Raw genomic sequence first — 14,976 nt, forward strand, 5'->3', positions numbered from 1 at the left:
TGCATGGCACCTCAAGATTTATTCAGCATTTGAGGCTTTTATCCTAATTTTAAATAAAGCAAATACTTCAAATCAAGGAAGAGTAATGACATAAGACCTCATGTGTCGACAATTCTGCAGAATTTAACAGGGAGGTAGCAGTTTTGTACTGAATAAGAATAAAGCCTGTCAGTATTCTTAGCTATTTTTGACATACCTGTGACAATCTGCTCAATGCATGTGAGTGGGACATCGTGCTCACCAAGGAGGAGGTTTTTATAATGGAATTTCTGAAACACATGAAGTCACAGCCATTAATTGCAGCTCTGCAGTTTGCAACCAGATATACAGTACAACCTTAAAGAAACTATGATAAAAATCAGGCATGCCTAGGCTTTTCTGACAGGTACTACCCTTGCCTATCCCCAGGTAATTAGAGGTTAGAGACTGCTCAACTGCACACCCAGCAGTTCAGAAACCCCAGTGGAATATGCAAAATAACCTCTCTATTTGCACTGAATTTACTGAATTAGCATCAAAAATTACTCTTAGAAATCCAATACAATTTGAACTATAAAATACATGTATATATATGGAATATATGAAATCTGTAATTATTATTACTTTTTTATGTATGGAAAGAAAAAAATATTAATTCGACTTTCAGGGACAAATTTTAACAACTACTTTGTGCCAAAAATCAACCTTTTGAAGTAGCTGTGGTCAAATTTCCTAACTATTATTGAATAAGCATCCAGCTACTTTCAGAGCTATACATAACTTTAATTAATGAAACATTTCCTTTAAAAGCCCCAAATGGAAGTGCAAACTCTACTGAAAATAACACATAGCTCACTACTTGGATTTCCAGTGTTGTATGCTGTGCTGTTCAAAAACTGATCATGGCTTTGAATGTCATGAGCTCTGCTTTGACAAAGCAGAAGAGTTCTCCCCTCCTCTTGTTGCTTCGTCCACATGAATTCTCATTTTGTGGTTACTTTGCCCTCCATCAGTAACACCAATAAAACCCCACCACATGGAGATCTGACACTTGTCTAGTCTAAGGGACATTTGCAAACAGCTCCTTCAGAAGGGACACATCTGTGTATAATTCCTGCTTTGTCTTTGTAAAACCACTTCCTGGGGAAGCCTCCATCCAGGGAGGTGAATGGAGCTGGATGCACTTCTGTACAAATTTCTTGCTCTTGTGCTGATATGAATGGAAACAGCAACACACTCAGAACAGGACAGTGGAACCTCATCCTGATGCCTGCTTAGAAGGCATCCACTTATATCAGATATGAGACAGATTGACTGTGGAATAATTCCACTTTCACATTCATGATGTAGCCATGGGAGCAATAACCAACCTGCAGTGGCATTGGGTCATCTGTAATAAAGGAAATCTTGAAGTTAGTGCAAACCAGCTTGCCCCACAGATCATACTGGCTCGTGTCTGTTGCAATGCACTTTCTTACAAAATTTACTTCGTTCACCACAATTTCACCTGAAACAGAAGAAAGGGAGGGGAAAGGAGAAGCCTATATAAATCCTGGAGGTACAAGAATTCCAAGTCTGTAGTACCAAGGAACCCCTAATTCTTTACCAGTTTCAAGTTATCCACCTCTTGTGGGTAAACATGGAGTTTATCTAACACCACTCCAGGGAAAAGAGAAAACTACCATTCCAAAATGGACAATATTGTGCAGTAGTTAAAATAAAACAAAACCCAAAACCAACAAAAACAACCAACTTAAAACCAAAACAATTCTCAAATAACAAAAACCAAAAGAAACTCCACAAGAAACCCAACCCACAGTCAAACCTAACAAAACCACACACCACTTCCCTTAGATCTGGAGATCAAGCTCTGCAATTCTCCACTATTAAAAATTCATGTGTTTGAACAACACTGTCCTTTAAACAAGCATACATTCCTGTACTTCAGGTAGTATTTATTTTAAAAACTTAAATTAGCTGGCTATTGTTAAGTACTTCAGAGAATTTTATGAACTTCCTGAACTCAGAATCATCAGGCCACATCACATTTTCATTTCTAAAGACATTTTCAGGTGGCGTCAAAAAACAGAACACAAACACATTTCCAACTTTTTACTGTGACTGTCTAATTAAAGAGATATTTCTGGATTTCCTTCATAAAACAGAAGATTCAAATGAAGAAAAATACAAATTATGCTAATTGGTCTGGCATAAGCTATAAAATAAAAAAAGCATATAGGCAAATGAGACTGAGGACCATTTAAAAAGAAAAAGTGAATCACTACACAAAATGATACTTTTCAGTTCTACAGCCAAGATTTCTGAAAGCTAAACTGTAACTCTTCCTTCAGCAATCTAACTTAGTAATTCCTTTTATTCCTGTACAGGGCTTTCACTTCTGTCATCAGATCAACCACCTCCTGCTGCTGCTGTCTACCATAAATAGTGTGGGAGTACAAGTGTGTTCCAAGAAAAGTGTAATTTCATATTGGCTCTGAGATTCTGCTTAGAAGAAACTAAGCACTAAAGATTGCTGAAGCCCAATTTGCTGCTAATAGGTCTGGCATGCTCAGTCCCAGTTGCCTGAAATGCCATCCCACAGTCATGCTCTGCAAGGAACAGCAGCTCTTGGGGCAGCTGCACTGGCAGCAGTCAGCTACTGCACGTCCAGGGAGCAGAACCACAGCCTGGAATAAATTCCCCATTTGGCTCCTGCTGCAGAGCAGGTCTTGCCTCAGGTGATTACCACAGCAGCCAAGTAACCATAGCTTGAAATGACTGCCTTTAGTGTCCCAGACACTTGAGAGAAATGCACCTCCTGCTGTCTCCAGGCCCTCCAGCCCCTCAGCTATTTCACCCAGCTGTCCTACTGGTCCTACTGGATCTCTTGCCCCTGATACAATCAAGGATCTGCCTGGAAGTCACTAAGAGCAGCAGCAGCATCTCTGCTTTTGAATTATGATCTGTGTTCTGTGATTGTGTGAAAATGTAAGGAGACAAGTTTCATTGACCTGTGTTATTATATACATGAGTATTCTAGGCCAGGCAGGAACTGTGAAAATATCTATAAACAGATCTCCTGGAGCTTTAAAGTCTTTCCTCAAACAGTGCTAAAATGTGCTTAAATAAGCTTTTGAATATGAAAATAAAAAATCAGGTTTTGACAGCTTCAGTACAAATAGCTAAAAGCTCATCCAAGTCCACAGCTGCTGAAAACAATGTCTTATAACGGGGTACATGAGAATGACAAGCCTGAATTCTGTTAAACATTGTAATGAAAATGTTTCAATACATGTCTGGCCTGAAACTTCTTAATGCCCAACATTTTTTCAAATAATGTATTTACTTAAATAACTGCAAAAGCCCAGACCATTTATTGAAGCAATTTCTCCTCAGTGTTGGTATTAAGTCTGCAACTATTCAACATGAAGTTCTAAGTCACCTCCTGTGTGTGAAGAAAAACAACCTCCACATAAACTGAGTTCTAAGTAATTTTTATTCCTCTCTCTCTACATACTGACAGTGTGTCACTGCATTTCTAATTAAAAAATATGGAGAGCTAAATACACCATGAAACGAAATGCAACTTCATAGATTTTTTTTGGTAACATTCACTTATCTGTTACCAAGTATAATATTTTTTTACTATCACGTAAGAGACACTTCTAAAAGCAAATTACTGTTATCAAACTATTTCAGTGCTTCATTATTTTGATGTAACCAAACAGAAATGAAAAACATTCACACATCTTCAATTTGAATTTACCACAGTTTAAAACATGCCTGCTACATCATTCTTTTTCCAAAGCCAGTCCTTTTTACTTCCCTCCTTCATTCCTCATAATTGTGTGGCTACACTGCCACATGTTAATTCTAATCCTATTTTAGTGCAACTGCATTTAGTTTCATTTCATCCAACAAAAATACATTCTGGATTTTCTGGCCTAGCTTATCTTCTGCTCTCAGATTTGCAGCCCTAACCCAGAGCCGTCCATTTTGAACCTAAGGATTAAGGTATGGCAGGCCAGAGAATGTGTGCACACCAACTTCAGCCGAAGAATGAGAAAGTTCGCAAATTTAATAGAAGCAGTTTCCAAACACCTCTAGAAATTGACTTTTTTTTTTTTTCAAGATTCGGGTTTGGAATTTTATGTGACCCATCTTTTATACCTTATTTGGACATCTAAAATGTGCAAAAAATATATATATATATCTATATATATAGTAAACCTTTCAAAATGAAAATTTAGGGAAGTAGATAAACAACACGAGTGGTAAGGGCAGGACTTGCACAACAAACCCTTCTTGTGTTTGTAGTTGAGTAGGTGATTTCTCCTACCCAAGACAACAACAGAGCTATTCAGAGATATTACACTGCACATTTCTACAATGGAGCTGCTGCTTTTTTCCAGTAAACAGTCACAAGCTGTTCCAGACACGGAACAGCAGTCAACACTTCCATCTCACTCCAAGAGTCAAAGAATGATCTCAGGAGACGAGAGCAGTTTGTTTAAACTTTGACAGGAAACCAGAAGAGAAATTACAGGTTGCCACCCTTACAGAGAAAGCCTAATCATGTTTAATAAAAATATTTCTACATTGAATACACAAATCACAAAAATAACAGGAGATACTGAAGGATCCACCTAGATAATACACTCTCCACCTAACACACAGCCTCAAAAACTGTTAAACTTCTGAAAAAATCTGCTAAATCTCCCAAAAGCACATGCAACCTGACTGGTTCAAATTTTGGATGCTAAGAGAATTCATGGTATGTATCTAATCCAGGATAATGCATAACCCAGTACAACCAAAATAAAGAGCAGCAGCAGAGCCTGGGAACACGTGGGAGCTGGGAGAGAGGCAGGAGAACCCAGCTGAGCCCAGGATCAGCAGGAGGAGCCCTGGATAGCACAGCTGTGCTCTCCCCAGCCTGCAGCCACACCCTCTGCACCAGGCTCGGGGCAACTGGGCTCCTCACAACTAGAAACACAATCACTAACCTCCTGCAATAAAGGATGTTCTACACCATTTTCACTACTACATTTTTGCAACTTCCGGCACTCTGCCTCACAGGATCAAGTTTAATTTTTTTTTTGTTTATCTAATAAAGGTAACAATTTGTAACTTTTCAGGAAAGAAGGCTGGTTTGAGTAGCAACAACCTCATTCATGCAGGAGGTGATACAGACTGACCAGTTTTCAACAACTCTAAAAATACTGACTGAACACAACAGTGCTACACAATTAAAGGAACCCAGCAGTATTTTATATACAGAGATCAATACATATATGTATTGAGAGATGGGGCATGGCACACACACATACACGTCTTAAAATGCTATCAGGCAGTATTTTTATCACATGAAAAATCTGATAATGGCTAGAGGCAATGAGTAGCTGAAATCATACTCCATAAATTAATAATGCAAACAAGCTCAATAAGTTTGCAGGTACCCTGCATGCTGCTAAGGGAACTTTTCCAATGCTGTACCAGAAGCACAAGAACAGATTTATCAGAATAAACTTTCTGTAATGAGCATTGAAGCTCTATGGATATGTTCAATGTCTAACAGACATAAACATAACAGAGGTTATTAAGTACTTCAAGCAGTCATGTAATTTCTACCTAAATCCTAAACAACTAGCACCTGGAAACTGAACTCCTGTTTCCCATTTACAATGCTGGTAATGATTATACCCAAGTAAGACAACAGAAAACCAGCCTGTTAATGTGAAACAGTCTCACAAGTTCACAATAGAGAAGCTCAAGTTAATTCAAGTAGCTATTTAACTGTTAAGAATGCACAATAATGAGTTCACTTGTAAAATATTTGGCAAATAATTAACTTGAAGAATTTCCCAAGTAAGAATTTCCAATAAAAACTTCATTAATAAGTAACTGAAATCTACAACATTTTTGTCCCTTTATCTGCTCTCTTGTGGAGAGAATACCAAAATTGTATGAGTTTATTAGTATGCATCAAGCATTTAGATGTAAATGTCTCTAATCCACTTCTAAATGAATCTTCTGTTCAGTGTGCTAAGGCACTTCCAAACTTAAGAAAAAATAAAGTATTTGTAAGCTCATGAAATAATTGTCCTTCACCTATTTTCTGATTTTCATGAGCTCCTACAAGGTTGTTCCAAAAGGACAGCTCAATTCTGTGATTATTGTGGAATGAAAAACAATTTGCATTAATTTTTAACAGGAGAACCTGAGATTCCAAAGAACAACTCTGACCACTGTTTGGAGAGTGGTGTGTTATAAATGCACAGTACCAAAAGAGCTTGCTTTGCCGGTTTTATTAGAAATTTATTATTAAAATATCATATATTAATATTTTAGTTTCTCTAGTGTGCTAAGAGAAAAGAGCTTAGATAATTTTTTTTAATGCTCAGTAAGGGAAAAAGTAGCAAAAAAATAAAGGCTTCCTGGTAAGTCTTCAATGATCATCTCTGTGTTTCTCATGCATGATAACAAGATTAAAATCAATATTTGCCCAGTAATGACTAATCTTTATGAACATTGCAAAAAACAAAAACAAAGCCAAACAAACCCACACCTGGGACCTGAGAAGATAATTGCTTTTCTGAACTAGGATGGGATGCTCACTAAAGGTTTCCCCACATCTCAGAACCGCAGTGAAGGACACAAAAATGTAAAGTAGGCAACAAACACCAGGAGTTCAGAAGGCAAGAAGGGAGCATCCATCTGGAGCAAAGCTCTCACTATCAAACAGATCGAAACCAAAGTATTGCAGCAAACTGAAAATCTGCTTACAGACTTGCTCTAATCCAGGAACTTGTATTACCACTCAAATAGAAACAGTTCATTATTCCACCTTCACTTCCACCTCAAGCCTTGTGCTGGCACTGCCATTTATGGCAGACTTTGTTAGTCTCATCAGAGAACTGATCCAGTAAAAAATGGATCTTTTCTTCCTTTTTTGTCAGTTCAAATTTCTCCTGAATTAGCCCTGATCTGGCTTGTTCTTCGGTTGCACAAAAAGGTGTCAGCATGAAGTAGTTAATAAGAACACACCTGTGTGTGAGAAAAATAAAATAATAAACAGCTCCTGTGGGCATCTATATGGATAGTTGGGCCAAATTAAAATAAACTCTTGTCACCAGAACCGCTCCAGCAAGAGTTTTAGCAATGACTGGTCAGAGTTCTGTAATGTGAACAATAGACAAGCCAGTGACGAGGGAGTGTGTTTGGTGTTTGCATATTTTTAACTCTGGCTACATAAACTACAGATTCCCAAACCCTGGCTTTGCCAAAACAATATAATCAGGAACAATTTGAGAAGACTGAGGTTTTCAGCTTGTTATTTCATAACTATGTTACCAATACAAGCTATAGATGCTGAACTGCTAATGTACTACTGAGTCTTTGTTAAATTATACAGGTTTGGCTTAACAAATAAATTAATACAGAAGTATTTGTTTAGAAATTAGTTTGGAATCAGTTCACCGAAGACTTGCTTCATTGGAAGAAAATATAATTGTCAAGAGACAAAACCCCCAGTAGCTTGGACAGATGACAATTCAGAATCTACTGGATTTAAATGGCTTGTAGCACTAAGTAAGTGTAGGCAGAGTGGGCAGAAACCAATTATTTCATAACTTCTTTGCAAAATGCACACATAAAAACATTAAAATACTTAATTTTAAAAGAGAGTCATCTTTCTAGCTTCAAGGAAATATTCCCATATTGGCCTATAGCTAATCTGTTGCATATAGGAAATTATTTTTGCAGATGTTTACAAATACTAAAATATATTACTAGTCAGGAGCTTTAAGAAATGCCTTTTATAACAAAAGGCAGGACAAAATTCCTCCATCCAGCAAAATCTACTTCTAAGATTGTATCTGGTACTTAGATTCTGCATGCAGACCGCCTTGGTTGTACTTATGTCCTTAAAAAAATCAAACCCAAACACAGAACAAGCAATTAACTGAACCCAAACCACGTCTGAAAATTTATTTTGAGCCAAACAAACAAAAAAGCTGTAACAGAAAAGAGTACTTAGTATATACTTACTGTAAGTGACATCTCATTCTAAATCTAAGTCAAATGTTTGGTTCATTTTAAACTTCTTGCAGTATGAAAAACTAGTTTGCAGAAACCTGTTGTTTCAGGCTTCAAATCCAGAATTCAAAACTCTCATAACTTACATAAAACTTCTGGCAATCTTTGTACAGACAGCAAAAAAACCTGAAACATCTACTTTTAAAAAGCTTCAGGGAATTGCATTATTTTCCAAATTGCCATTCTGATCTTCTAATCTGGCCATTCTTAAATGCTGAAAATAATTTCATGCTCTTGTATGACACTGATTTGTGAAAACAAGTTGCAGCTACAAAACTTTTTTGCTTTCTTTTTTATATCACCTATTAATTTTAAAAACAAACAAATGAATGTTCACAGTAACACTCAGTTTCAAATAGAAAACTTGATGCAGGGAAAAAGCCTGACCCTGCAATATGAAGAGCCTTACTCAGCTGTGCAGGGAGGGAGCCTTGGCGAGCTCTCCAGAGCCCTGGGGATGAGAATCAGCAGCTCTGGAGCTGCCTTGGGGCAAGTTCTGCTCAGGGGCTAGCAGCACGGACAGGCTCTCGCTGCTCACCAGCAGCACACGCACACCCTCAGCAGATCAGGTAATGCCTCCCTGAATATCAATGCCTCATTCCAGAAACAGCCACAGGAAAAGGCACCGACAGCACGGCACTTGTACCAAGTAAACAACCCCAGTTTTCCCCCGGAGGCATTAAGGCAAAATGATTCCTAAGAGCCAAGCGGGGCAGACCCGACAGATCGTGGGGGTTACTCATTAAGCCCGTTAACCTCATTAACCTCATTAACCCGGGCCCCGCTCACAGAACCCCCGCCCTGGCCGGGCACACCGCGGGGCAGAGGAAACGCCGGGGAACAGAGCAGCGACAGCAGAACCTACCTGGGGCACTACCGCACAAGGGTGCCTCAGAGAGCAGCGAGTTTCCCTCTCACATCACATGATGTGCTGCAGCTGCTCTGGAACACATGACTCAATGTAACAAGGAATTGCAGAAAGCAGAAAAAAACCAAAAAGCTGGGAGCTAACTTGTGAGAGAAACAGACTCTTCTAAAAGATTAAATCTTTCCATGATACAGTCCTAAAAACCTCAGTTTCTACAGTCACTTGCCTTTCTAAAGGCATATATATATAAAAAAGCCAACAGATATCAAAAAAACAGGTGGTAAAGTCAATCAGCATTATTAAATAAAAGCCGAATATATTCAATGGCAAAAATCTTGAACAGGATACATAATTCTATCTCAGCCAAAAACAGGAACTCGTTTAGAATTAATCAAAAAGATAATTACAGATATGAGAAACTTCATTTTAAGGACCTACTGAGACAATTAGGCCAAAAGGAGGCAAAACAAAGTGGACATAGAACACGTCTAAAAATCACAACTTGCGTGAAATGGAGGAATATGGCTTGATGTTTGCTGTGCCCTACAAGAACTAGGATTTATCCAAAGGATGGTGGTAATTTCAGGAAAATAAAATCAATTAAATGGAGTTCTAACAGCATATAATTAAAGTATGGAACTTGTTACCCTGTGAAGCTGTGGGTGATAAACATTTACACAGCTATAGAAAGCAACAGCATAAACCCAAGTAAGACAAATCCAGCAAGAGGAACTGAACTGGGCAGCACTGTTTCTGTGACATCCTGTGACTCCTCACTCGGGTGTCCCCATGAGGCTCCTGCAAGAGGATATTCCCCACGCTGCACTCTGCAGAGGGAGCAGCTGGAGCTGCTTGCCCGGCTCCCCTGTCCCTCGGTGCCACCGGCAGCCAGAGGTGACAGCTGTCCCTGCCCAGCCGTGCTTGTGCCCTGCTGGTCACCCACCACACACCGGTGACAGCCCTCAGGGTCACTTCTGTCACCTGACCACGAAACCGGGCAGACACAACAGCCTGTGCACGGCTGCTTTCAGTAGCACCTCACCACCACTGCACCTTGAACTTGCTTTAGCATGAACAAGCCTTTAAGAGAAAAACTATTATTGTAATACAGTTTAGTCTATAATTTAATAACCATTTCCAGCCTTTCTGTAAAAAACAGGTAACAACTACAATCTTAATCTACTAGTAAATTAGCATACTGGGCGACAATCAGATGTTCCACTGGTTACATAATCTGCTGCAGAATGCCCTGTGTGAGCAACAGGGAGGATCTCGTTGCCTGGTGTTGCCCAAACCACAGTGTGGCTGGCACTGGTTCCAGCAGAGACATCAGACTGGCCCATTGTCCCTCCCTGTGCTGCACCCCTGCACGCTGCTCTGCCATTCACAGCACGGAGACTCGCTGCATCCACAGCCCACTGGTGCTGGACAGGTTTTTTCAATGATCAGGTTGATGACTTGGAAACGCTACAGACACAGTTGTGGAAAACAGGCTACAGCTGATCCCCAGAACAAAAACACCTTCAGGTTTAACAACGTGAACTCGCACTCCCCGAAGACAAACAGACCAATTTCTGACCAGCCAGGCAAGGCACTTTGACTGCTGGACTACCTGCTATTTCTGTAATTTTCCTCTTTGACATGCTTATAAAACTAGCAATGTACACAAACAAAGGGGAAAAAAGTGAAACTGTTACAGAGGCCAACTCTTAACTAATTCTGCAGAAACTCTCACTCACAGAGCTAACACTAGGAAAACAGAACTTCAGAAAGAAAAAGAAAACGTTTTTATAACTCCACCTCAAACCTGTATCATCTGTTTTGCAATGAAATTATACCAAATTCTATAAAACTACTTGCTTTTCCCTATTGCAGTATCAGAGTTGTCCCTTACAACCAAGGTTTTCACTTGTTTTAAATGATACTTTTTCCTTTTCCTAGTAAACAGCCTCCTCAGGGCATACGGTTCCATGAGAATACACGCTTTTGCTCCAAATTCTGATGAGATGTGGGCTCTGGACTACAGAGGAAACTTTCAAAACAAACACTATAGGCTCAAAGTTGATTGCAATGAATTTTCTTTTTTCAAGTAAAAACCACTTCATTTTCTAACCAGATGTATTATTTCCTAGCCTGTAACTTGTCCTAACCTTCACTGCACAGAAATACAAGTTAGACAGCAGGGTATTTAGCTCCTTTGGAATTAGTAAGCAAGCCACTCCCTCAGAGTCACTAAGTTTTAGGAATCAAAAGTTTAATACAACCATTTGCAGGTTTTAAAGATTACTAAAGCCAGTACCCACTTGTGCTAATGTAACTTAATTCCAAAAGAACTCCTTAAAAACTCCACTCCTTAAAAAAGCGTAACAAACATTCAGCCACTCAGGTTTATCTCTGTTCCCGAGAGCAAAAGCAATTTCACACAATTGTTAAGGATAGGGTATTAGGAATGCCATAGTGAAACTGTATTTACAAGGAAGTGCAAGTCAGCCTTAATATAATTAAATGAGTTGGAATTTGGCCAGTAACTCGGGCTATGACAAATCCACAAGCCAGTCTATCCAACAGTACAAAGTGTACTTGTTTAGGCACTTTTCCACAGCACGGCTGATGACAGAAACAAAAAATGTCTTTAGGCTGGTGCTTAACTTCAAACAGGAAGAATTGCATTTAGGTAATTTTAAATAAGTCACTTGTAACACCCTCCCAACTCTCATATAGAGTCATGAACAGATTTTGTCAGAGCTACTCTGTGGCTATACAGAGCAGTGAATCTTATTGTGAAATAATTCAAAATAATACCTTAGAATGATATGGAAGTGGAAATTAAAATCTGTGGTACCTCATACTGTGGCTTCTACATAACTTGAGGCAACTTACTACAAATGTCCCAAAAGTCATCAAATGCTGACTTCAAAGAGAGTGCAAACAAGGAAAATAATGCAAAGAGGGAATAAATACAAGCCAGCTGAGAAAAACAAACCCAGTCACACCATTTTAAGAGTACTTTGGAGTCCCACAAATAGAGCATGAACCACACTGCAAGAAGTGGCAGCACAGAAGTTACTTTTTGTGACTGCTCCTGGCCAGGCCCCACAGCAGAGGCAAGATGCGCTGCATTTGGAGCACAGCACTCTCGCACTGCCCTGCAGTGGCTGTGGAATGTCTCGGAGAAGAACATGCAGTCACTTCCTTGTGAGTCAAAGGCCTTGGATGAAAATCAACTGCAACACAATCACTGAGATGCCAAGCGGTAAGCAGAGGTTTTGCAAGCATAAAAATATAACTATTTCAAATATCAAGCAATCTCAGCAATGTATTTTAGGGCATTTATGCCTCAAGCAAACTCTGCATTCTTTTGTTTCATGAAGAATGTCAGGCAGTTGTTATTTACTCTTTCAGTTGAACCTCTGCCACAGTATTTCAGCCCCCTAGGTACCACACCGGACCATATCACATATCAATTAGTATTGCTTAATTAGCAACAGGCCCATGTAAAGCAGTGACAGAAATAATTTTTAAGAGTTGTTTATACTTACATCAGTGTGTGCATAAATTCATATTTTTAAATAGACATTCTGAATGATAAGAAAAAAACTGTAGTATGATATTGTTTTAAGCTCAAAATTATCCTTAGGAACTGCAAGCCAAATTTATTACTGTGATGTACAGTTTGCAGTGAAAGTAATCTTGGGAACAGCAGATTGTTCCTTCCATACCTGAAAAAATGCTTTTAGAAATCCCCATTGCTCAAACTGTCATCTACCAGAGATCATTTCTTATTTAAAATATGGATGCCATTAATACCCTACATTTTTATATATATGTTGTGATGAACAGTAATAAAAGCATTGCTTTATTTCATCCACACTCCAAAAAGATTATTCTGTAGGTCTGAAGACACAAATTCCAAACTTACCTAACAGCACCATATTCAATAAGAGTAAATGAATAAAGATGGCATTACAAGTTTTCCAATACAGAAGTCAATCATACCCACATACTGGAAATTCTATTACTATTTTCCTTTATTTTAAAGGAAGACTCTGACACAGGCTTTGCTACTGGGTTCTGCACACAGGTAAAATCAGTCTGATAAAAGTGTAATTACCAGTACTCTTCTGAAAGTTATCAAGAATGCAAAAACACTTAACAGTGGTTTAATTTCCAATACTCATAATAAAACCAAGACATTATTCTATATGTAGTACAGCATCACACAGGCAAAACTGCCTATGTATTTATTTAGTGTTTCAGGTGAGTTAGAATAAGTTTCTACAGAAACAAGTATCATTACCTTTTTCTGCTCAAAAGCAATATTCCCTCAATGAACAATGCTAAGATTAAAATATACCAAAATCAACACCAACAGAGGTATCTGTCAAATTCTTGATTCATGCCTACCTGGTAAAAGTACTGGTTCCAGTTTTTTAATCCTTGGTTCTGATGCTATATTTTCATCAGCCTGAAATAAAAGAAAAAAAAAAAAAAAGAGATAATTAACTTAAGGCTCAGAACTTTATAGTCAGACACAAGCTTGACCTGCTTGTACACAAGAGAAAGTTGTTTTAAGCGAAAAGGTTCATCTTAAGGAGCTGGAATCCAGTCATAGAAAGAGTTTTTAACAGTTTTGAGGCCATTTACATTTGTACCAAAAGAATTAAAAATATTTTAAATATTCATTTTTAAAAATTTGGGTAACCCAAACTATCACAAGTCACAGGATGAATAAAAACCAATTTGGCTTGATACTACATAATGGCTCGAGATATTCAACAAGTTTTACAGATAATAACACTCAACTTCAAAATAACTCTACGAACTTCTAACATGCTCAGCTTTCCAACATAGGAAAGATTTCAAAAAAACCTAAGGCCTAGAACATGCATATGCTTACTTGCACTTCAGTTTTAAACGTTAAAAATTAAAATCTTCTATAAAAAGACTGGAACCTTTAGTGAAATAACCCACATTTCCTACAATGCTAGCAATATAACCATTGCCCAGGACTAGGAATATGCAGAACTGCGTTACATCGACTTCTACTAAGAAATTGGGAAAAACCAAAAATGAGTCAACATGTCAAACATGTTGCTAGAAGAGGTCCTGTCTTGTCTAAAGTAAACAAATACCACTTTGTGTCAAGTGCACATCCAGCTGAGACAAAAAGTCCTGGGGGTTCTCGACATACTCAGTACTATATGCGCTATACATAATTGATAGATATACTTAGTTTCTTATTTATGCCATCAGACACGTTCTAAACATGAAGCGGTGGCTACAAGTGAGAGTTTAACTATCTGCACAGCTGCCCGATGCTTTCTCCTCATCCCGCCCAGCGTTGCGAGCAAAGCGAGCCCAAACACCTGAAGCATAACACACAACTTTCCAAAACAATCTGCCACGGGCCGGTTTTAATGAACACGAGACTTTATTTTGATACAAGTCCGGCTTCCGGACAGACCGCCGTGCGGGCTCTGTCCGTGCGCGGCGCGGGGACCCGGAGGCCGAGGGGCTGCACCCCGGACGGGCTGCGCAGCTTTTGTTTCCCGGTGCCACGGAGGGCTCGGGGACCCGGTGCTGTTCGCCACCCCCGGGCCAGCGGGCACAGCCCCCGGGCCAGCGGGCACAGCCCCCGGCGGCACCTCGGCCAGGGACAGGGACGGCCCGGGGCAGGCAGGGCAGGGCAGGGCAGGGAGGGCAGGTCGGTAATGGCAGTAAAAGGCGGTTACCTGAGGCAGAAGGTACGACTTGAAGGTGGGTTTGGGCTGCTTGAGGGAGAACATTGTGGCCGCCGACGGGCGGGCGGGCCGGGCCGGGCCGGGCCGGGCCGCGGAGGTGGTGCCGACGCCCGCCGGCTCAGGCCCGGCGCCCGCGGCCGCTCGGGCTGCGCTCCCCGTCACACCGCGGGGGCGGCCCCGGCGCACCCTCCTTCCCCAAGGGAGGAGCCAGCGGCCTGGGCAGGCCCGGGCTGGAGCCGCTGCCGCCCCGCATGGAGCCCCCGCGGCTCCCTCCGCCTCCCCGAGCCGGCC

The 14,976-nt window shown here is 40.1% G+C and overlaps 1 protein-coding gene across 1 annotated transcript in view; it reads right to left on the reverse strand.

Moving 5' to 3' along the window:
* MTMR10 (myotubularin related protein 10) overlaps positions 1-14,746 on the reverse strand; it is a 33,445-nt gene extending 18,699 nt beyond the window's left edge. The window contains exons 1-4 of the mRNA XM_054272838.1: positions 14,677-14,746; positions 13,349-13,409; positions 1,350-1,486; positions 197-269 (exon numbers count right to left, since the gene is read on the reverse strand). Of these exons, the coding sequence (XP_054128813.1) occupies positions 197-269; positions 1,350-1,486; positions 13,349-13,409; positions 14,677-14,730 (325 nt within the window). The 5' untranslated portion in view covers positions 14,731-14,746. The remainder of the gene's footprint in view (positions 1-196; positions 270-1,349; positions 1,487-13,348; positions 13,410-14,676) is intronic.
* Positions 14,747-14,976: the final 230 nt, after the last annotated feature.

This window comes from Melozone crissalis, unplaced genomic scaffold (genome assembly GCF_028551555.1).
Source record: "Melozone crissalis strain CALT ecotype California unplaced genomic scaffold, PUWL_Pcris_2 ptg000014l_1, whole genome shotgun sequence".
NCBI lineage: Eukaryota > Metazoa > Chordata > Aves > Passeriformes > Passerellidae > Melozone > Melozone crissalis.